At 36.8% G+C, this 21,001-nt stretch overlaps 1 protein-coding gene, 1 non-coding gene and 1 pseudogene across 4 annotated transcripts; 2 read left to right on the forward strand and 1 right to left on the reverse strand.

Moving 5' to 3' along the window:
• Nucleotides 1-664: 664 nt before the first annotated feature.
• On the forward strand, nucleotides 665-2,657 carry LOC147570552 (protein DETOXIFICATION 48 pseudogene; annotated as a pseudogene). The gene has a single exon (XR_015231438.1). The product of XR_015231438.1 is annotated as a protein DETOXIFICATION 48 pseudogene (transcript).
• A 2,471-nt stretch (nucleotides 2,658-5,128) lies between these two features.
• Nucleotides 5,129-11,030, reverse strand: LOC147570553 (putative sphingolipid transporter spinster homolog 2). 2 transcript variants are annotated; one of them, XR_015231439.1, is made up of 17 exons: nucleotides 10,488-11,030; nucleotides 10,022-10,153; nucleotides 9,284-9,385; nucleotides 9,064-9,168; nucleotides 8,896-8,971; nucleotides 8,725-8,799; nucleotides 8,529-8,628; nucleotides 8,372-8,434; nucleotides 8,170-8,251; nucleotides 7,719-7,807; nucleotides 7,440-7,516; nucleotides 7,223-7,336; nucleotides 7,011-7,130; nucleotides 6,435-6,563; nucleotides 6,195-6,273; nucleotides 5,911-6,111; nucleotides 5,129-5,691 (listed from the first exon to the last, which is right to left on the reverse strand). XR_015231439.1 is itself a non-coding variant. In XM_086657110.1 (16 exons), exons 1-16 carry the CDS (start codon nucleotides 10,637-10,639, stop codon nucleotides 5,975-5,977), a joined length of 1,632 nt encoding a protein of 543 aa, XP_086513236.1. In that variant the 5' UTR covers nucleotides 10,640-11,030; the 3' UTR covers nucleotides 5,762-5,974. The 2 variants fall into 2 exon arrangements, 1 of the variants encoding a protein (XP_086513236.1); XM_086657110.1 differs by lacking the exon at nucleotides 5,129-5,691 and having other exon boundaries at nucleotides 5,762-6,111.
• Nucleotides 11,031-17,890: 6,860 nt separating this feature from the next.
• TRNAL-UAA (transfer RNA leucine (anticodon UAA)) lies at nucleotides 17,891-17,973 on the forward strand. The gene has a single exon. It is a non-coding gene; the product is annotated as a tRNA-Leu (tRNA).
• The last annotated feature ends 3,028 nt before the right edge of the window (nucleotides 17,974-21,001 follow it).

Genomic DNA, 21,001 nt, shown 5'->3' on the forward strand with positions numbered 1-21,001 from the left:
AGATTATACACAACAACTTCCAGAACAAAGAGAAGTCAGAGAAAGAGAGATTTCTGAAGTGGTTCTTTCAAGAGAGATTGAAAGAGCAGAATATTGGTTTGAAGAAAAGAAGATTATTAATCTTGTGAAGCAATTTAGTTTGTGGTTATCTTCTTCAACCTTTAGTAATCTAGGATTTGTTCAAATCCTAAGGAGTAAGAGATTTTATTTCTTTGTTTCTTTGTTCAGTTTATCCACCATAGGTTTGGTGAAGAGTTGTCCAAGAGTGTTTCTACACATCTTGAAGAATTGTGTAAACCATTATTTAATTATAGTGGAAGATTTCTGGACTAGGTCCCGTGGTTTTTTACCTTCTAGTTTGGAGGGGTTTTTTGCCACGTTAAATAATCTTGGTGTCTCTACTTTTACTTTCACATCGTTTATCTTCATATTCCTGAACAAGTTAATTAGGGTATTTTTCCTGAATGTGGGAAGGTAGAGAGATGGGAATTGAAGTGCCCCACTCCTCTCCCTCTCTCTAACCTACTTTGTACTTGGAACCACTTTTTTTCTTTCTTTTTTTGGGTTCTTCTCCTTTTTAATGACAACTGTTCTCAGAGAACTCAACCGTGACATGACCCTTTCATGTATAAATAGCCATTTTTGTATCTCTCTACCTTCCCACATTCAAAAAACACAAAGACAATATAAACCCACATCACAATTCATAGAGCTAGTTGTACTTTATTCATCCTATTTTTGAACTCTCTCAAGTAACAAGTATTAGCTAGCAATCAACTTAGATTAGATAGAAATTTGCAGATATGTGTAACCCAAAACCATCTTCTCCTTCTTCATTTCTTTCCCCTAAGAAAACCCATTTCATGAATCATAATACCCTCAATAACAAAACCATTGATCTCCTACCCACTACCATTAATGAAGAAGAACTTGATAAATTGCCAACTATCTCTGAGGTTGTGGAGGAAATCAGAGCTATAGGCAAGATCTCTGGTCCTACAGCATTAACTGGTTTAGTCTTATATTCAAGAGCTATGATCTCAATGTTGTTTCTTGGGTACTTAGGAGAACTTGAATTAGCAGGTGGGTCACTCTCAATTGGATTTGCTAACATTACCGGGTATTCGGTAATCTCTGGTTTAGCCATGGGAATGGAACCCATTTGTGGTCAAGCATTTGGAGCTAAACAAAAAAAGATTCTTGGTTTAACTCTTCAAAGAACTGTCCTTTTACTACTCTCAACTTCAATACCCATTTCATTTATGTGGTTTAACATGAAGAGAATTCTTGTGTGGTGTGGACAAGATGAAGAAATCTCTTCCGTTGCTCACGTTTTCTTACTTTTCTCTATCCCTGATCTTTTCTTTCTTTCTCTTCTTCACCCACTTAGAATCTATCTTAGAACTCAAAGTATAACATTACCATTAACTTATTGTTCGGCCATCTCTGTTTTACTTCATGTCCCTTTGAATTACCTTCTAGTCGTTCGTTTCGAGATGGGTATTTCAGGAGTTGCTATTGCCATGGTTTGGACTAATCTTAATCTCTTCCTTTTGTTAGCTTCGTTCGTTTTCTTCTCTGGTGTGTATAAGGATTCATGGGTTGCTCCTAGTATGGATTGTTTAAGAGGTTGGTCTTCTTTGCTTAGTTTAGCTATTCCAACTTGTATCTCAGTTTGTTTGGAATGGTGGTGGTATGAGTTCATGATAATGATGTGTGGATTACTTGTTAATCCAAAAGCCACTATTGCTTCCATGGGAATTTTAATTCAAACAACCTCTTTAGTTTACGTTTTTCCGTCGGCTCTTAGCGTCGGAGCTTCAACACGGGTAGGAAACGAATTGGGTGCAAACCGACCCGCTAAAGCCCGAATATCCATGATCGTATCGTTAGTATCTGCATTCCTATTGGGACTTGGAGCTATGACATTCACTATTTTAATGAGAAACCAATGGGGGCGATTTTTTACGAATGATTCGGATATCTTAGAGATAACAGCCATGGCATTGCCGATTGTCGGACTCTGTGAGATAGGAAATTGTCCGCAAACAACGGGTTGCGGGGTCTTACGAGGAAGTGCACGACCGACAACGGGAGCATATATTAACTTAGGGTCTTTCTACTTAGTGGGAATGCCTGTTGCCATTTTCATGAGCTTTGTGATGAAAATGGGGTTTATGGGACTCTGGGTTGGATTGTTAGTAGCTCAAGCTTCATGTGCATTGTTAATGTTGTATGTTTTAGCTACAACAGATTGGGTAGTTCAAGGAGAAAGATCAAAGGAACTAACAACCAATTCATCTTCATCTAATACTGCAGTATTAGTAGCTAAAAAGGTTGCTAATTTGGAGGAAATTATGTGTGTTAATGAAGGATTTTTGAAGTCATCTTCACTAGAAACAGACCCACTACTGAAATCTTAGTTGGCTTTCTAAGAGAGATTATTTCTTTGTTATTTTACTCCTTTTTTTTCCCTTTTTTTTCTTCACACTTCAGAAAGAGAGATGATGGTGTGAAGTTATGTGGAGTTGGAATGTAGATTATAGATGAAAGGTGGGTGAAGGTTTTTTTTTTGTGCTTTTGTTAACTTTTGTTCTACGTTTTTTTGTATGAAACTTGGTTACATAGAGAAAAGAAAAACATTATCTTTTTACCAAGTTGTGTTGTAGAGAGAAATTGGGAAGGGAATCTAGAGTTTAGGTTAACATTTCATTCCTTGACCAATACTAACATTGACCATATATTCTCCTCAACTATTTGTTGAAAAACTCTGTAGTTAAAATTAGCATCTTTAATAACTTTTTGCTTTGGTGAAAAATGATCACTCAATTTGTTTCTAGTATTCAACTCTATAGGTATTTTCGTAATTTACATCTGATTGCAAAAGTTTTGTAATCTGCAAAAAGGTTATAACTGGCTGCAAAAGTATTGCAACTGCTTGCAATAGTTGCAAAAGATGTTGAGTTTTTAACCAAACAAAATATATCTTGTGTTATTTTTTTTTTTTTGAATCCAAGGGAAACATTTCATTCATAAGTGATAAATCACGATTTTACATGGATGATATTCTTATTTCTCTCCTTTGAAAACTTCATGAGAGTTACATACCTTTAAATGCAAAGTGCCTCATGAAGAGAAAGAAATTGGACTAGACACCGACTCGATAAAATGACCCTAAAGGTCGAAAGATAAAAAGATCCTAAAGATCGAGAATGAAAAGACCCTAAAGGTCGACAAAAACACAATACAAATACGAAAATAACCACCGTTTCCATCACCGGAAAACCGCCGCCGTCACCGGAAAACACTTTCCGTCATCGGATGCCTGCATCGCCGGAAAACCGCCGCCATTCTCGCCGGGAAACCGTTGCCGGAAAACCGCTGTCATCACCGGAAGAAACCGCCGCCACCATCACCACATCACCACCAGCATCTCCAAATCACCAGCCATTTGTTTAGTAACTCCACACCCTCGCACCACCACTCCATCATCATTTCACAGAAATCCCTCATCATCACCACTAACCCCTTCAGAATCACTATCCCACTCCATAATTATCATTAAACCCAATTATTCCAATTTTTAACCCATCCCAACAAAATCTCAAAGTAATTAGTGATAGATCTGGAAGAGAGACTCAAGAAATTAGAGGAAGTAGGGGTTTGGGATGAAGATAGTATTAGGGTAAGATAGAAGGAGAAAGAAATTGAGAGTTCTTTGTCTTGACGAATAAACTGAGAGGAAGAGTTGGTGTTGTAATCATCTGTTGTTGGTTGGTATCTAAATTCTTCTTAAAAGGTTGAAGATCTCGTTATCCCTTGTTTTCTTCTATACCAGAAATGGAAAGTGAAATAAATGAATTCGATCCACCGAGACGACGAAAGGCGAATAAGAAACACACTAACAACGTTAATCCGGTTGATTAATTTCCCTTTCTAGAGAGAGAAACAGAATAAGAATAAATTGATGGAGAAGAAGGATCAGACAAGAATGAAGACTCCCAATTTGAAGGAAACGGTTGGAATCTGTCTACGAAACAATCAAGAACTGCAAACCCTCGGCCGGGAGCCACCGCCCGGAGGCGGCGCCACCCTAGGAGAGAAAATATATCTTGTGTTATTAACTTAAAAAACTTAATGTTGAGCCTTCGATTCAATTTACTACAGGAAAAATCAGACAAACTCTAGACATAAATCTTATATATCCCATTGTAATTCGTGTTTCAAATGATTTTGATCTATTATACTGGAAGACACGACAAACTACTTAGAATTTCTACCTAAAGTTTGCATAGTTTTTCTTATTCCCTAGTATTAGTCATTTAAATTCCCTCTTCACGCATGTGCTATTTGGCCTGAAAATAAGAGTCGACCACAGGGCGAAAAGTATTGTAACCTACTCCGATTGGTGTGGACATTTTTCTCTTCACATGCTCGATCAATATAAGACGACCACATCAGATTTTGAATTTCAAGCCAAATAGCATTTCTGTTTTCTTAATCTTCTCATAAGCTTTCTATTTTTTGATGAACAATATTTTCATAGACTATTAACCACTTGATCATGGTCATGTTTTCCCCCCCACCCTGAACAATACAAACTCTATCATCTTTGCTATGTCTAAAAAATGCATGTCAATAGCTCAAGTAAATAAAAACACTCGACTAAATCAGAAATTTACTAATAATGTCATTCAATAGCATATGATATACTTAAGAAGTATCTTCTTTAAAATTAAATTAATGCTACTCGTGTCAACGATGTAAGAAATGTAATACGTGTTTCCATGTGTAAATGAATTTAAAACAAACCCTTTAATGAATACCATAAAATTAGTCTTATGCTCAATTTATATATTGGGAAAAGACTCACTATTATGAATTCTTAAGGCAAGTGGGCAACAACAAAGTGACACGTGTCTGATATTCCCAACATGGCTTTTCTTTTTCTATCAAGTGGTTTTGTTTAATATTTTCTTTTCTTTTGAAGTGGGAAATAACCAAAAAAATTAAATAAAATAGCATATCACCAACTATCAATTCATTGGCCTAGAAGTGATAAAGCAGAGTCATTTAAATTCAACAAAAATAGGAAAAAAAAGAATTAATTTTAAATGGAAAAGGAATAAAGAGACAAATCTCTTTTCTTATTTTAACAATATGAACTCAATTCTTTAATAACTTGGAGATTAATATTAGCTGTTTCACTTTTCCATAACTAGTAAAAGGCATTTAGAATTTTGGAAACATTTTTTGAAACACTAAATTCTTAAATAAGGAAAAAAGAAAGTTGTATTCTTATATCATTATATGTATTTCATAAAAAAAAAAAAAAAAACTAGTGTCTAGTGAGTGTCATTATTGTGCCCTAAGACTGCTCACTCGTCGAAATTTGCTTCCTTAGAAGGACCATTTAGAAAATATAGTAGATGGGTATTGCACTCGTAGGCTGCTGCTGAAGTCGCACGCCACATCAACAGCTCAGTCGAGCGTCCCTAGTCAGCCTCCAATATATTTTTTTATTTTGGACATATCGTCCACCGCCCCTTTTCTAAAATGGGCAAAAGGAGACAAGAAACCTTCTCTAAATGTATGCTCTTTAACAACACTTCCTGCCATCCCATCCATCCAACATTCCACAACCCAAAGGTAGAGACATCAGATGCCCTCTCACTTTTGCATCTCCCCATCCTTACCAATTGGCATTTAAATATTCCAATTTCAGGACATCACAAGGAATATAGTATCAAAGAACATAATATTTGGAAACTAAACATAATTTTGTTATAAATTAATTATTCACTAGTACAGACTATGCACATAAAAAAATAATTAGCCGTAAACCTAGATGTTAACAAGTCTTACACGTACCCGTGGATTCATCAATTAACTAAAGCACTGTGTACTTACAAATTTGAACAGGAAAGCGATCGACAAGCATCCGTTCATCTAGGACCTTGCAATTTTTGGCCCTTCAAGGTCCTGTAGGCTCTTGTGGGCCTGTTGTGTTTTCTTGACCCACTGGTTTCGGGCCTGAACTCTGGGTAGTGACAATGGTTTGTTCACTATCTTCCTCTTCGTTATATCTATCCACACTGTGAAGAAATATCCCTGCCAAAATATGGACGTAGAAAGTCGTTATACAGGATATGAATTCGTTAGGTGGACGATAAGTGATTTTGATCTGCACGTACCTATAAACCATATAATAGCTGCAATGAACAAAATCGATGTTAAAATCAGAGCTGTTTTCCTCCAGTTCTTGATATTGTCCTGCAAGATTTTACCAAAATAGCTTTTATCACTTGAATAAAAGAAGGATATAGTAAAAGCAACAAGGGCATCTTAAAACAAGATTTGGCACATCGGCACCCTATTTAAAGAACATAAAGAATCGACGAGTAAAGGTACGGTAATAACATTCTGAGACAAACCTGAAGTACTCCAACAAGTGGTGAAGAAGGGACATCACCAAGGATATGGATCAAAACCGTAGACATCGCCATTGAGAGTGGTCGCAGACTTGGTTTGACACAATGAAGGCAAACAAAGTTCACCGGCGCCTGGAAGAGAAAAAAAAGTAATGGTAAAGTAATCGAGTGAAGATTCTTTAATAGGGTGGTGACCTATTGCTCAGACACTTTGGACTTCCTAAGAGGGCATCCGCAGGGTCGAGATAGAAGATATGAGTGAGGGGGCGAAAGGGCCATTGAGATGGGCTCAGTCGATAGATGTATCAGAGTGGAAGACATGGTTGATCGATTTCATAACATTCATAGTTGTGGATGTTCCGTTATTTCTTACTATTGTTTGGAAGGTAGATTAGTTTGATATTCATGGACTACATTGTTGTGGAAGAGATGTTTTCTGACGAAGTCCGCAAAAATTGGAGAAAAAGTTATCGAAGAAGACAACTCACTGAGTTGAGATGCACATTAGGGTTCTTGCGAACCTCTGCCTGTAAAAATGACGCTTAAAATTGGAATATGCAATTAAATTTCAAAACGTACCTGGGTAGCGAAAACAAGTAATTCGCCAATTGCAAAAAGAGCTATGAAACCGTACAAATTCTTGGAACAAAAAGCACCAAAGCAGAAAACAGCTCCCAAAACCGTTGCACCGGAAAGAAGCTGCGAAGAAATATAAGGTTCGAAAAATATTAAGTACGAAACAAACAAATTATAGAGTATGAAATCCACAAAAAAGAAGAAGAAATATCTACCTTAAAAGCATTGTTGATCGAAGAACTTATGCGGTCAAGGAAGAAGCCACCAGCTAGGGTTCCAACAATCCCACAAACGATTGTAATCCCTCCAAACACCATATCTGCATTAGTCTGAAGAAGAGGTAATTAGCAAGGAAAGATAAGAGAAGAAAGAGAACTTGTCAACTTGATTTTTTCTAACGTTTATATAAACAAGCAAGAAATCAAAATCTACCATATGATAAATAGCATAACCAGCTTTTGGACCCCAATACGAATAAGCTCCAATGACAAAGTTGTATGCTATATAACCTGAAGACAGAAACATATAAGTGAAAAAAGTGAAATTGAGTAAAGGCACTTCCTATTGAACAGTTAATGATTTTTTATTAACGATGTTTAAGGAGGTCAATAGTTGCTATTCTAAGGTCCAAAATGGGTGATACACTGATACTGTCGCTTTTGAGTTACTATATATATATATATACACATAATGATATCGAAGCCGAGGTACCTAGCACATTGACGACAAAAACCTTGTTAAGTGATAGTGCTTTCAGATCTTTCAAAAACCTCGAAATCTGAAAAAGTGCACGCTTTATCCTGCCACCAGAAAAATCAGCCTATAGTGTTAGATACATCATAATCTAAGGAGGGTCTGCCAATCTGCCTAGAAAGATCTGAGATCACTGGCGAGCAAAAAGATTTATAGGTTTGCTGCCTTTTGCTTTTGAAAATCCATGAACTAGAACGACCCTTTTTCCTACGCTCGTCCAAAGTTACATGGTTATATGTTAGAAAAGTTGTTCATCTTCGTGGTGTTTGATATTCGGCTTTAGTTCCAATCGAATGTCTAAGACTCACAACCTTTCTAACAGTGGTATCAGAGCCCAACACGCCTAAAACTAGTCCTCAAGCGAAGAAAAAAGATAAAGAATGAAATCATGGGTTGGAGGAATTCTCACAAGGAAGTTTTCTTTAGAGTCTGATCATTGAAATTTTGTCGTTTAGCCAAGCCATCTGCTTTCTCGCTAGAAATTTCCGGCTCTGCAACAACAATGTGATATATTATATCACAAGAGAGAGAATGAAACTAGAATGGGGAAGATAAATCTACAGTTTTAGTTAGCACTTAGCAGATATCATTGATAATATGTCATTGAGTACCTTTAATTTCGGGGACAACTGTTTTTACCGATAAGGAGTCTTTTGAATCGGCAGGAGAAAGACCTGCATTTCAAAATCATGAAGTAACATTTGAGAATGAATGTTTACTACAAAAATCAGATACAAAATTGGTAATTGTGGTGAAGAAAATACGAACCTTTCAATTCCAAAGGTTTCATGACAAAACCAAGAATGGCAAATGGGAGCATCAAGATTGATTCCCCAAAGAACGCATAACGCCAGCTTAGTTTACCAACCTAGAAATGAAAAAGAAGGTCAAATATAGGACAAAAATTGACCTTTAAACCCAAAAAAACAAATCAAAACTTAGCTCTTGAAGAAGATAAGCTTACCGCTCCACCATAGACATAACCAACAGCAATACCAGTCGGTATACACATGTAAAATAGAGCAAGCCACGCTGTTCTCTGGTATAGAGAGAGAGAGAGAACATTAGAGGGTCCAATGCAATATATTCGAATATCTGTGTCTGAAAGAAGTGAAGAAATTAAAGTAACAAATACCCGAGGAGGAGGAGCATTGTCGTCAATAAAAGGAGCAGCAAGACTTATAAATGAAGCTTCACCGACACCAACCAACCTACAAGAAGTAGCTGAGATGACTAGTAAATAAACCTTTAGAGTTATGAGTCATGGCGAGGAACTCTTTGAAGGTCTGATTGGTAAACTTACATTCGGCAAACTGCAATGGACCAATAACTAAATGAACCACCACAACCAGCAGTTGCAAGGGTCCAAACTGTCAATCCAACACCGATAAGCCGAAATGGATTTATACTGCACGAAGCGATAGATAGTAATCCCGTTAAGAGAAACCGCATTGTTGCAATAATCTAGATAATGAGACCTTGTGAAAATCGGGATCAAGAGAAGCATGCCACACAAGATTTACCTCTTTGCTAAGGATGCAAAGATTGGAGAGGCGACCAAGAGTCCGACCATGAATGAAGATGATAGAATCCCATCCTCGAAATTGTTCAACTTGAAGGTTCCCCTGTAAGAAAAGTTTACGTAAAAAGAAGATAAGTAAACTAGAACACCGATAGCTCCTATAAGTATTACCTTCGATTTTTACATTGTCATACAATCATAGAATACACACACACACACACACTCTTTGCATTTTTCAATCCTAATTTTTGAACGAAAAAATAAAAATGGATCTTAAGCCAGAGATTGGCAGGGTTATTGGAGGTTATTTAATACAAGAGTTGCATGATATAAAATAGGCTAAAACGGGATGTTAAAACATTCATAACCTTCCCTTAGTCAAAAACGAGTAATTGAAAGACTTGCGAAAATTGCTAAATAGATCATAACATTAGTTTCTAAGAAGATGGCATACATAGTCCTCAGGGAGTCATACATATACAAAGTCAACAAGTCAAAGAAACATCGCTTTTGAGAATACTCCCAAAATGTTGGAGAATCTTATAGTCAACAATTAATCTGTAGTTTAACCTGAAAGACCTTGTTGCACTACTTGGAGGACCTTAAATCATTAATACAAGAAAAAAATTTCAATTTTCTAAAATTCCATTTTTCTAAAATTCCGATCGAGTGCAACAAAATCCAACTATAGTAATGATCTAAGAAGCACAAAAATTGGGGATTTTACTGAATATCTTACTGAATTCCAGTACCGGCAGAGCAAACGCCACTAGAGTTGCACGTCTTTGGACTTCCATTCACACCATTGCTTGCAATTACTCCTCGATCGATATAATTTAACATGTTTATCACACAAAATATGACAAGTAACCTGTAAACAACATTTTCACATTAGGAATCAACAACACCAATTATCAAATTAAAATAAAGTCGCACAAAAAAATCTCTTCTCCAATTTGATGAACAACATAGACCCACACATCTAAAAACCAAAATCCCCATTTTTTCTGAAAAACTGAAACTTTTTTTTCTCAAGTTTCTAAATCAACATTAATCTAATTTAACTTTTATTCCCTACCCATTGACTAAAATCATGGGAAATTGTGAGAAACAACCAGAAAATCCATAAAAAAAAAAAAAAAAAAAAAAAAAAAAAAAAAAAAAAAAAAAAATCAAAATCTCCTGAGAGAGGAGTAGAGAGGTACCTAACAGGAGTGAACCAAGAAGGTTTCTTGGAAGGAGAATCTTCAATAGGAATGGTTACCATATCCGATTCCTTCTGTGAAGAGACAACCACCATTGTACTTTTATCAGAATCATCAGATTCAGAAGGTTTGGGTAAGTCTCCTTCACCCATTCCAAATCCAACAAAACAAAACAAGACTAGGGTTTGCTTAACTTGTTAGAGAAAGAAAGAAAAATAGCTCTCCTCTCTCTCTCTCTTTCTCTGTCAGTAAAAGGGTATACAAATCTATTGTTAGTGGATCAAGAGAAGTCTTCTTTGTTATGAATTTCTTGTCTCTGTGTTTGGTTGTTGCTTTGGTTTGACGACAATGGAGTTTTAGGTTTGACCAGTTTTTTTACTTTTTGGTTTAAAAGGAGAAGGATTAGTTTTCCAGCTGTTTTTGTTAGTTAAATTTTGTAGGGAGATCTTCCTTTTTTTTATTTTTGTAGATTCTCTGTGTTCATAACAAAAATCTAAGCGGTTTAGTAGTTGGGTTTTACCCACCAACCAAATCTTTCTCAATAAGTCCAATTTTTTTTTAGTTAGGGTCCGTTTGATACGTTAGAGGGTCTGAGTAAGAAAACCATTTTTTTTCTGATGAGAAAGAAAACCAATTTTTTTCTTATGAAATGAAACTTTAACTGTTTGATTGAGTTGTTGGGAAAATAGGAGTGCCTTTAGAAAATAGTTTAAATTGGATTTTGGTCTTGGGCTTTGTTTGGTCATCGGACCTCATAAATGGGTGCCCACAGAAGAAGACAATCTGCTAGCCCTAATGCCAATCTAAAAATTGATAATTTTTTTTTTTTTTAATTCAATTCCATAATGAAAGAAACGTCCTTACAACCAAACAAACACAAGGACTAAAAGATAACAATTACAAGTAAGAAATCACAACAACACTCATTGCTACGGTAAAAGAGAAGCCGCCAAGCAATGTGGGGCTAAATCACATTCACCGTAATGTCAGCAACATCGTTCGTAGTTAGTGCGGAAAAGTGTTGGAGAAATTGATTTAACCCGTGGTTCAACCATGAATCTTCAAGGTCAATCCCCTCCAAATAGCCCACTACCAATATAATTTCCATTGCTTAAACTCAGACTTCAGTTGGGAATACTGTCAAACACTTGATAGGCATGACCATGTATGCACATTAAAATAGCAAAATGTTGAGTATGATAGGAGGATCTTTAGAGGACACCTCTCTCTCCCACTCTGGGATTTCATACCCCAAAAATTGATAATCTAACCCCCAAGATCCTGATAATTCACAAAATCAAAATTGACACCATCATCTGCCAGAGATAGAAAATCCAAAATTGAGAAGGAAAACTACCAAGATTGAATCAAATTGATAACTATATCAACAGGTATGTGTATGTGTTTCTTAATGAGTGTTCGTAATTTGATCAAAGAAATTATATTCTACTTCTATAGTGATTCTAGGGTTTGTTCAACCGAACAACCATAGCTCTTAGACCGAATCGCTGGAACTCAGGTTCGACAAAACCGCTAACGATGCCGATGAGAAAAGAAGAAGAGAAGAACATGATTGAGATCCAAAACATGATTGAGATTTCATCAAATTGGGGAGATACCAATTTTATCAAGCTTCAATAGATTTCATCAAGTTTCAAGAAGAAGAAGAAAATCATCTTTCTCCATTACCAATAAACCTATTAACAAATTTACCATTACTTTTTGAAGAAGACCCTAGTTTTCGGTTTCTGTTTCTCTCCTTCCGTAACTGTTCTAGGAAAGATGGTTTATGTGATTTTTTTCCTTCATGAATTGAAGATAGAGAATAATCAAAAGATCCAATTGTTGGTGATGATATATGTAAATGACTTCTATTTTCTTCAATGGGGTTAGGTTTCTTCGAAGGTTGGATCAATTTGAGAGAGAGAGAGAGGAAGAGTTACGGGATGGCGATAAGAGATGAGAGAGAGCGCGTCATAGTAAGTAAGAAATCAGTTTTCCCAGGTAAAAGGTGGGAAAAAATTCAAGGCCATTTTCACACTTTCATTTTCTTAAGAAATCAATTTTCACACTCCAAGATGGCCAATCAAACAGCGGAAAATCGATTTTCTTACGAAAATCGATTTTCCCACTATATTTTCCTATGTAACAAACGGACCCTTAATACTAATTATTTAGGGAAAAAAATACTGGGGAAAAAAATTGAATGGAGTGGTGAATCAAGATTTCCCCGAATAAACTCTTTATTCCGACACTTCCGACATTCTTGTTAGAGAATCGTCGAACACCTCAGACAACCTCGTCTAGGCTTCAAGACGACCCTTCGTCTAGAAAATCAAACAAGATTCAAATAAGGAGTGTCTGAAAATTTTGACGAGAGTTCTAGCGAAAGAACCCTCCCTTTCTTTGAAACATAGCAGGGAAAAAAGAAAAAATAACAAAAAAATAGACTAGAGTAGAGAAAAGAAAGAGGAAGATAGATAAATAAAGAGGGAGAGGTGGTGGCATGGAGAGTTTGTAATACTGGAATTGGTGGCGGTGGCGGTGGGAGATGGAAGACAAGACTCAAGAGAAGTAGACGAAATAGATACCAAGGTGGTTAAGTGGAAGAAAAAAAATTCTATCAAAATATTTGTGCCTCAAAAGTCTCAGTATTCCCACGAAATAAAAATTTTCTTTATTTTCAACTTTTTTTTGGAGCACACTTCAAGCTCAAAACTTTTCTTTACTATCATAACAATTAATTAGCTCAAATTACTAACATAACGAAACGAAATACGTAAGAAAGATGAGAGAGGTTACTTGTTCTTGATTTATAACTTAAACTTCATCTGAAGATATTTTACCACATACTTCAGGTAACGATTTTTTTTAAATCTCAATATTTTAAAATAGAAATATAGACAGTTCCACATCAACTTTGAATCACAAATTAAATCATAAATTTAACATGTATTGTATCTTCTTAATGTTGTCTCTTTATGGGCGCCAATAATTGAAAACCTGCAACTTTTTTTGCCTGTTATGAATTGAGCCATTGCCTGCTTTTATTGTGTGCTAGACTAAAAATTGATGTTGGTTGAATCTCTCACCAACTGACTTACAATGCAATTAGGTATGTTCTACAATATTAGATTTACGAGGACAATATGAAAATTCAACTTTCTGAAGCTTCACTACGTCCGCTAAGTCCTTACCTTTTCATATTATGTTCCGAGACTCTCACCAAGTTAGTGGTTCGGGCAGAAACTGATGGGTTATATAGTGGCTTAAAACTGAATAGGCATGCTCCGAGTGTCAGTCATTTAATGTTTGCTGACGACTTATTATTTTTTGGCAAGGCTTCGGAATGTAATGTTGTACAGCTGAAGCGGATTCTTGATTTTTATGCTGCATGCTCGGGGCAACTTATAAACTATCAGAAATCGTCGGTTAAACTAAGCGGAAATTGTGATTCTACAAAGAAGGAAATGGTTATTCTTGGCCTAGGTGTAAAAGAGATGAAAAATGATGACAAATACTTGGGGAACTTTCTACTTAAACCTAAACATAAGATTAAATCTTATGATTTTATAGTGGGTAAAATCGAGAAGAAGCTTTCAGGTTGGAAAAGAAAGACACTTTCACATGCGGGGAGAACTATTCTTCTCAAGAGCGAATTGTCTTCTATTCCTGTTTATTTCCTCTCTACTAACATTGTTCCTAAAGGGGTGATTGACAATATTGAGAAACACCAAAGGAATTTTTGGTGGGGACATGATACGGATTCCATGAAGATGCACTATTTGAGTTGGAATAACTTACAGGCTAGTCAAAAAGATGGAGGACTAGGTATTCGCAATATGGGATTGGTGAACAAAGCGATGGTTGGGAAATTGGTATGGAGGTTTATTACTGAACCCAATGCATTATGGGTTAGAGTCTTGAGAGCAAAATACCTTAAAAATTCTTACGATTTTTGGTTACATGAGTCTAAAACGTCATGTACTCAAACGTGGAAGGGTATGCTACTAATGAGAGAATTCATCAAAGAAGGTCTATGTTGGTCGGTTGGAGATGGTGCATCTATTCGTATTTGGGATGACCCTTGGGTTCCTAACTTAAGGGGTTTTAAACCAGGAAAAAGATTAGAAAGCCAAGACATCCCAAATTTATTTAAAGTCAAGGATTTGATAACCTCTACAGGAGAGTGGAAGAAGGAAATTATTCTTTATATTTTTGACGAGTTATCCGCAAGGGCTATACTTCAAATTCAATTGAATACTAGAGGAGGTGAAGATAGAATCATATGGGTGCATACAGAGAAAGGTAAGTTCTCGACTAAATCACTTTACAAATCTTTAGAGAAATCTTGCCCAACGACATCACAAAGTGGTAATACAATATCGAACTTCTCTTGGCAATCTTTTTGGAAAAAATTACATGTGCTGCCAAGAGTTAAGTATTTTATTTGGCGGTTACTTCGGCAAGCTCTTCCTACAAAAGATAGAGCATTGAGATTTAATCTTGTGGTCTCCAAGTTATGCCCTTTCTGTGATAGGGAAGAAGAGACTATTGATCATTTGTTTAGGAAGTGTAGAATTGCAATGGAAGTTTGGAGTTGTTCCTTATTGTCACTTAGACTTGATGGAGATATAGAGTTCAAGGAAGTATTGTTGGAATGGTTAAAAGAAGAAAGCGATGCCAACAAATTGAAGTTGAGAATATACACCATTTGGTGTTTATGGAAGGCTCGAAATAAACGTATCATTGATAATTCTTTACCATGTGTAAATACCATTGTTCAACAGGCAGTCAAAATGTTAAGTGACGAAGAGAATGAAGGTGTGGAAACAACTGGGCATGGGCTACAGTCGGAAGATAATTTGAGCGGTTGGTATCCTCCTTGTGTAGGTGATATTAAAATAAATTTTGACGCGGCGTTTAATCAAGGGATGGCAACAATTGCTGTTGTGGCCAGGAATCATGAAGGGTCGTTTTTAGCAGCCAAAACTAAAGTTATGGTGTTATCGGATGCAGTGGTGGCGGAAGCCATGGCAGCGAAAATGGCAGTCCACTTGGCAACGGAATTGAAGCACCAAAAGGTTATTATTGAGGGGGATTCATTGCAAGTTATCTCGGCTTGTATAGCAGTTAATGAACAACCATCGTGGAGGATAGAACATATAGTTTCGGATGTTCAGTTGGCGGCGCAAAATTTCGATAAACTAGAGTTTGGGTATTGTGCTCGAGTCATGAATAATAGTGCACACTTACTTGCTAAATTTGCTTTTATAAATAATGTAACTCAAAGTTGGGTGTATCCGAACATCCCTTCTTGCATTGTAAGTCAATTGGCGACTGATGTAGTCAATATTTCTTCTTAATAAAATGAGGCCAAGGCCTTTTCCATCAAAAAAAAATTTTGTAGGGAGATCTTCCTTTTTTTATTTTTGTAGATTCTCTGTGTTCATAACAAAAATCTAAGCGGTTTAGTAGTTGGGTTTTACCCACCAACCAAATCTTTCTCAATAAGTCCAATTTTTTTTTAGTTAATACTAATTATTTAGGGAAAAAAAATACTGGGGAAAAAAATTGAATGGAGTGGTGAATCAAGATTTCCCCGAATAAACTCTTTATTCCGACACTTCCGACATTCTTGTTAGAGAATCGTCGAACACCTCAGACAACCTCGTCTAGGCTTCAAGACGACCCTTCGTCTAGAAAATCAAACAAGATTCAAATAAGGAGTGTCTGAAAATTTTGACGAGAGTTCTAGCGAAAGAACCCTCTCTTTCTTTGAAACATAGCAGGGAAAAAAGAAAAAATAACAAAAAAATAGACTAGAGTAGAGAAAAGAAAGAGGAAGATAGATAAATAAAGAGGGAGAGGTGGTGGCATGGAGAGTTTGTAATTCTGGAATTGGTGGCGGTGGCGGTGGGAGATGGAAGACAAGACTCAAGAGAAGTAGACGAAATAGATACCAAGGTGGTTAAGTGGAAGAAAAAAAATTCTATCAAAATATTTGTGCCTCAAAAGTCTCAGTATTCCCACGAAATAAAAATTTTCTTTATTTTCAACTTTTTTTTGGAGCACACTTCAAGCTCAAAACTTTTCTTTACTATCATAACAATTAATTAGCTCAAATTACTAACATAACGAAACGAAATACGTAAGAAAGATGAGAGAGGTTACTTGTTCTTGATTTATAACTTAAACTTCATCTGAAGATATTTTACCACATACTTCAGGTAACGATTTTTTTTAAATCTCAATATTTTAAAATAGAAATATAGACAGTTCCACATCAACTTTGAATCACAAATTAAATCATAAATTTAACATGTATTGTATCTTCTTAATGTTGTCTCTTTATGGGCGCCAATAATTGAAAACCTGCAACTTTTTTTGCCTGTTATGAATTGAGCCATTGCCTGCTTTTATTGTGTGCTAGACTAAAAATTGATGTTGGTTGAATCTCTCACCAACTGACTTACAATGCAATTAGGTATGTTCTACAATATTAGATTTACGAGGACAATATGAAAATTCAACTTTCTGAAGCTTCACTACGTCCTTTTGAATTTTTCAAAACGTCTCCGAGCATGCATTTATAACTGTCATAGCACCACCCTCTACTATACACTCATAATCTGATAATCATGGAGTTGTAGTGTTAAGGTTATTGGCGATTTAACGATCCTTGTTTCTGCCTCCACTGTCGAGGAGGATGAGCAACTATCAGTTAATGCCACTACAAATTTTCCTTTATCGTTTCTACATACCGCAACTGTTAAGTTTGTGGCCATCCAACTCAAAATCAATTGGCAATGAGTGGAGAGGACCTATACTTTATATTCTTGGTTGCTAGTTACCCATTCTCCCATGTGGGACTATTCTCACACGCCCCCTCACGTGTGGCGTTCTTTGAGCCTAACACGTGTTTTTTTTCTTTACGGGTGACGTGGAGCACGTGTGGCTTTTAAGCCTATCACGTGTGGGCCTAGCTCTGATATCATGTTAAGTTTGTGGCCATCCAACTCAAAACCAATTGGCAATGAGTGGAGAGGACCTATACTTTATATTCTTGGTTGCTAGTTACCCATTCTCCCATGTGGGACTATTCTCACAACAACAACGATAGTTTTGTCGTTCATATATGCAACATCAAAGTTAACTTCTAACTTTTATGGGTTTGGTGATAACCAGAACTTTTTTTTTTTTTTTGTTGAAACAAGGTGATAACCAGAACTTCGTATGAGTTTGAGGTCTTCCATCTTCTTCAATGTGGTCGAAATTTGACATGGAGCCCACAATTTTTTCCCGTTGAAAGAGAGCCCACAAAACTCAGGTCAAAAGGTTAAAGTATCACATTAATTGAAACCAGCATACAATAAGTGAAAGTAGAGATAAATTATTAACAAGCTGGTTTGCCCGAGTGGTTAAGGGGGAAGACTTAAGACCTTCTGCACATAAGTGCGCATGGGTTCGAACCCCATAGCCAGCATAATTTTTCTTTTCTTTTTTGTTCGTTGTGTTATTATCTATCTCATGTGACCAAAAGATAAATTCTTTTGTCTACTCATTCTGTTTCATGAGTACCTAGCATCTCCACAAAGTAACAATAAGGTTTTTAAATCACTCAACAATGCTATGCAGCGGAGATATTCTAGTATAGGTGGCGCCACCCTTCCTTTCCGGCGATACTTTCAGTTACAAGTAGTTATGATTCAGTTTTCTGCCGGTTATTAGCGGTTCCGGTAGTTATTTTTTAAATAAATTTCCTCTTCTTCCTCAGATAAGGCCATTAACAGGCAGTTATCTCCCTTCTCGTTTCATTAAGGATTCCATTCTGTCAAGAGTTTAATCTCTTCAATCTGTTTTAGTTTATTTCTTTCTTTATGGATTCATCAGACGAAAGCTTTCTACAACAGTTCGCCTCTCTCACCACCGAAGAACACACGCCCATCACTGTGGAAGGAGAGGATTTGCAACCATGGGGTAATGATGTGATTAAAACAGGAGTGGCTTGGATTCAGAGTTCGAAAAAAATTGAAATTGGTCAAGCCATGCTTCGTCTATCACGAGTCATACATGGTCCGAATAGATTCACTATGACGGAAGTTAGTGATAATACATTTCTTATCAAATTTCTGACTTCCATGGAATTAGATCTGGCACTCGACAGCCAACCATGGGTTATTCAAGATGAGTTAATTGTCCTTCAATCATGTCAACGAGACATCTCTCCTGCAGATCATAAGTTTGAAAAGGCATGGTTTTGGACTCAATTTCATGGAATTCCCATGAGTCACATGAACTACGCAGTGGTCAACCGATTAGCCGGTTCCATAGGTAACTTCGTCCCTACCACAAATGAAGATTCGATGAAATGGAGTACTTACGGAAGGGTCAGGGTTGAACATTCTCTAACTGAACGGATGACCCCGCGCGTGAATCTTAAACTGTCTAATACTCAACTTATAACTATTGAGGTCAGGGTTGAAAAATTGCCCCGATTTTGTATAAACTGTGGATTTCTAGGACATACTGTAAAATTTTGTCCTGCTATGCTCGCTCTGGGAGACTTGTTAAAACATCACTTGTCGGACGCTCAAAGATTCAAGGTTATCAAGGCTATGCAACCAAATTATAAGGAACAGTATAAGGTTCCTCTCAATCTTCGCAACCAAGGAAGGGAGGTCAATTCGTTTGGTATTAATAAACCGATTATACTGGAACTAGAGGAAAATGAATCAAATGATCAGGCTAATTTTGTTGGGAAGACCCCTGGTAAACATCCTATCTCTACTAATTTTGGAATCTTACTAACTAGTTTGTCGCAGGCAAAGCGTAGCAAAGTCACAACCACGGAGGGTATCACGATACCGGTCAACAGTGGCAGTATTTCTAGTTTTATTTTTCCAGCAAATAGTACTCAAAACACTATTGATGGAGTACAATCAAATGGGGAACAACTTCTGATGAATGAAAGAGATGTTCGTCCCAAGCGTCACTACAAGAGATCGGTTAAACAAGGAGCAATGGATACTAACGACGAGAGGGTACCGGCAACCCAAATGCCGCCACATCAATGAGTCTCCTTGCCTGGAATTGTCGGGGAATTAGGAACACCCCGACAAAAGAAACTCTCAAACAGTTCCTCATCTCAACCAAGCCAGATTTGGTTTTCCTCTCTGAAACTCGTATCGTTAATTATGATTTTTCACATTTTTTTCGTAAGTTTGATTTAGAACATTTTCACCATGTTCCTGCCAATGGCAGAAGTGGAGGTCTTCTCCTCCACTGGTCTTCCTCTATTGATACTACTGTTATGTTTTCGGATAATAATTTAATTCATATTTCTATTAAGAGACCTAATGATATAGATTTCTGGGATATCCTTTGTATATATGGACCCCCTAGGGTCCAAGATAGACCTCCCTTCTGGAATAATCTACTTACCAGAATTCATCGGATTACTAGACCTTTTATCTGTATTGGTGATTTAAATGCCCTATCCTCTCACAATGAAAAGTGGGGGGGTACTACTAACATCCCGTTCTTGTCTCACTTTCAGTTATTCATTCAGAATGCTAATTTGATTGATTTGGGGTTCAATGGACCCGGATACACCTGGACAAACAATCAATCTATACATCACCTGACCAGGGAACGTTTGGACAGAGCCCTTTGTAACCCAGATTGGCTAATTCAATTCCCGGATTCGGGTGTGTTTCACTTACCACGCTACAATAGCGATCACGCCCCCATTCTTCTTAAATTCAAGGTTCAGGGTCGTATTCTAAATACTATAGCGAAGTTTGAAAACTATTGGACAAAGCATGAGGAATATAATGATACTTTCAAGACTTCCTGGGAACAAAGTACTGGTTCGCTTTTGGATAAGCTAGCCCAGGTTCATACTAGTATTCATAGGTGGAGTAAGAGGGCCTTTGGTATCATTAAAAATAGACTCCTCATTCTAAGGAAAAGACTTACTGATATCCAAACCCTTACCCCTACTGCCAACACTATTTCTATTGAGAGCGAGATCCAAGAACAAATTTTGCACTTAGAAGAATTACAGAGAACAAGATCAGAACAACGGGCAAAATCAAAATGGGTACATAATGGGGATAGGAACACGAAGGCATTTCTTATGGCGATGACGACGAGGAGGCATAAAAATAAAATTCAACATATAACTCTAACGAATGGGGACAGAACAGTTAGTCAAGATGAAATTGCAGAAGAATTTATTGGCTATTTTCAGAATTTGTTTAAGGCAGAACCAGTAGATCATCCTCCTCTTGAGATCCTCCACTCTTACAAGATACTCTCGGCTGAACAGTTGGGCTACATCTCAAGAATTCCATCGGCAGAGGAAATAAAGCAAGTAGTTATGGACATGGCATCGATTAAAAGTCCCGGACCAGACGGATTGCCACATTTCTTTTTTCAGCACAACTGGGACACTATAGGGACAGAAGTAGTGGCATACATTCAATCGACCTTCCAATCAGGTTTTATCT

The sequence above is a fragment of the Eschscholzia californica genome, unplaced genomic scaffold (assembly GCF_041429995.1).
Source record: "Eschscholzia californica isolate CP2 unplaced genomic scaffold, dmEscCali1.0.p SCAF_1, whole genome shotgun sequence".
NCBI classification, from domain to species: Eukaryota; Viridiplantae; Streptophyta; class Magnoliopsida; order Ranunculales; family Papaveraceae; genus Eschscholzia; species Eschscholzia californica.

Bases quoted from the DNA above. Each gene is read 5' to 3' on its own strand.
- LOC147570553 (XM_086657110.1), bottom strand. From the start codon at position 10,639: ATGGGTGAAGGAGACTTACCCAAACCTTCTGAATCTGATGATTCTGAT. The intron at 10,154-10,487 runs GTACCTCTCTAC...TGTTGTTTACAG, and splicing joins TCTTGGTTCACTCCTGTTAG to GTTACTTGTCATATTTTGTG. The intron at 6,112-6,194 runs GTACGTGCAGAT...ATATTTTGGCAG, and splicing joins AGCTATTATATGGTTTATAG to GGATATTTCTTCACAGTGTG.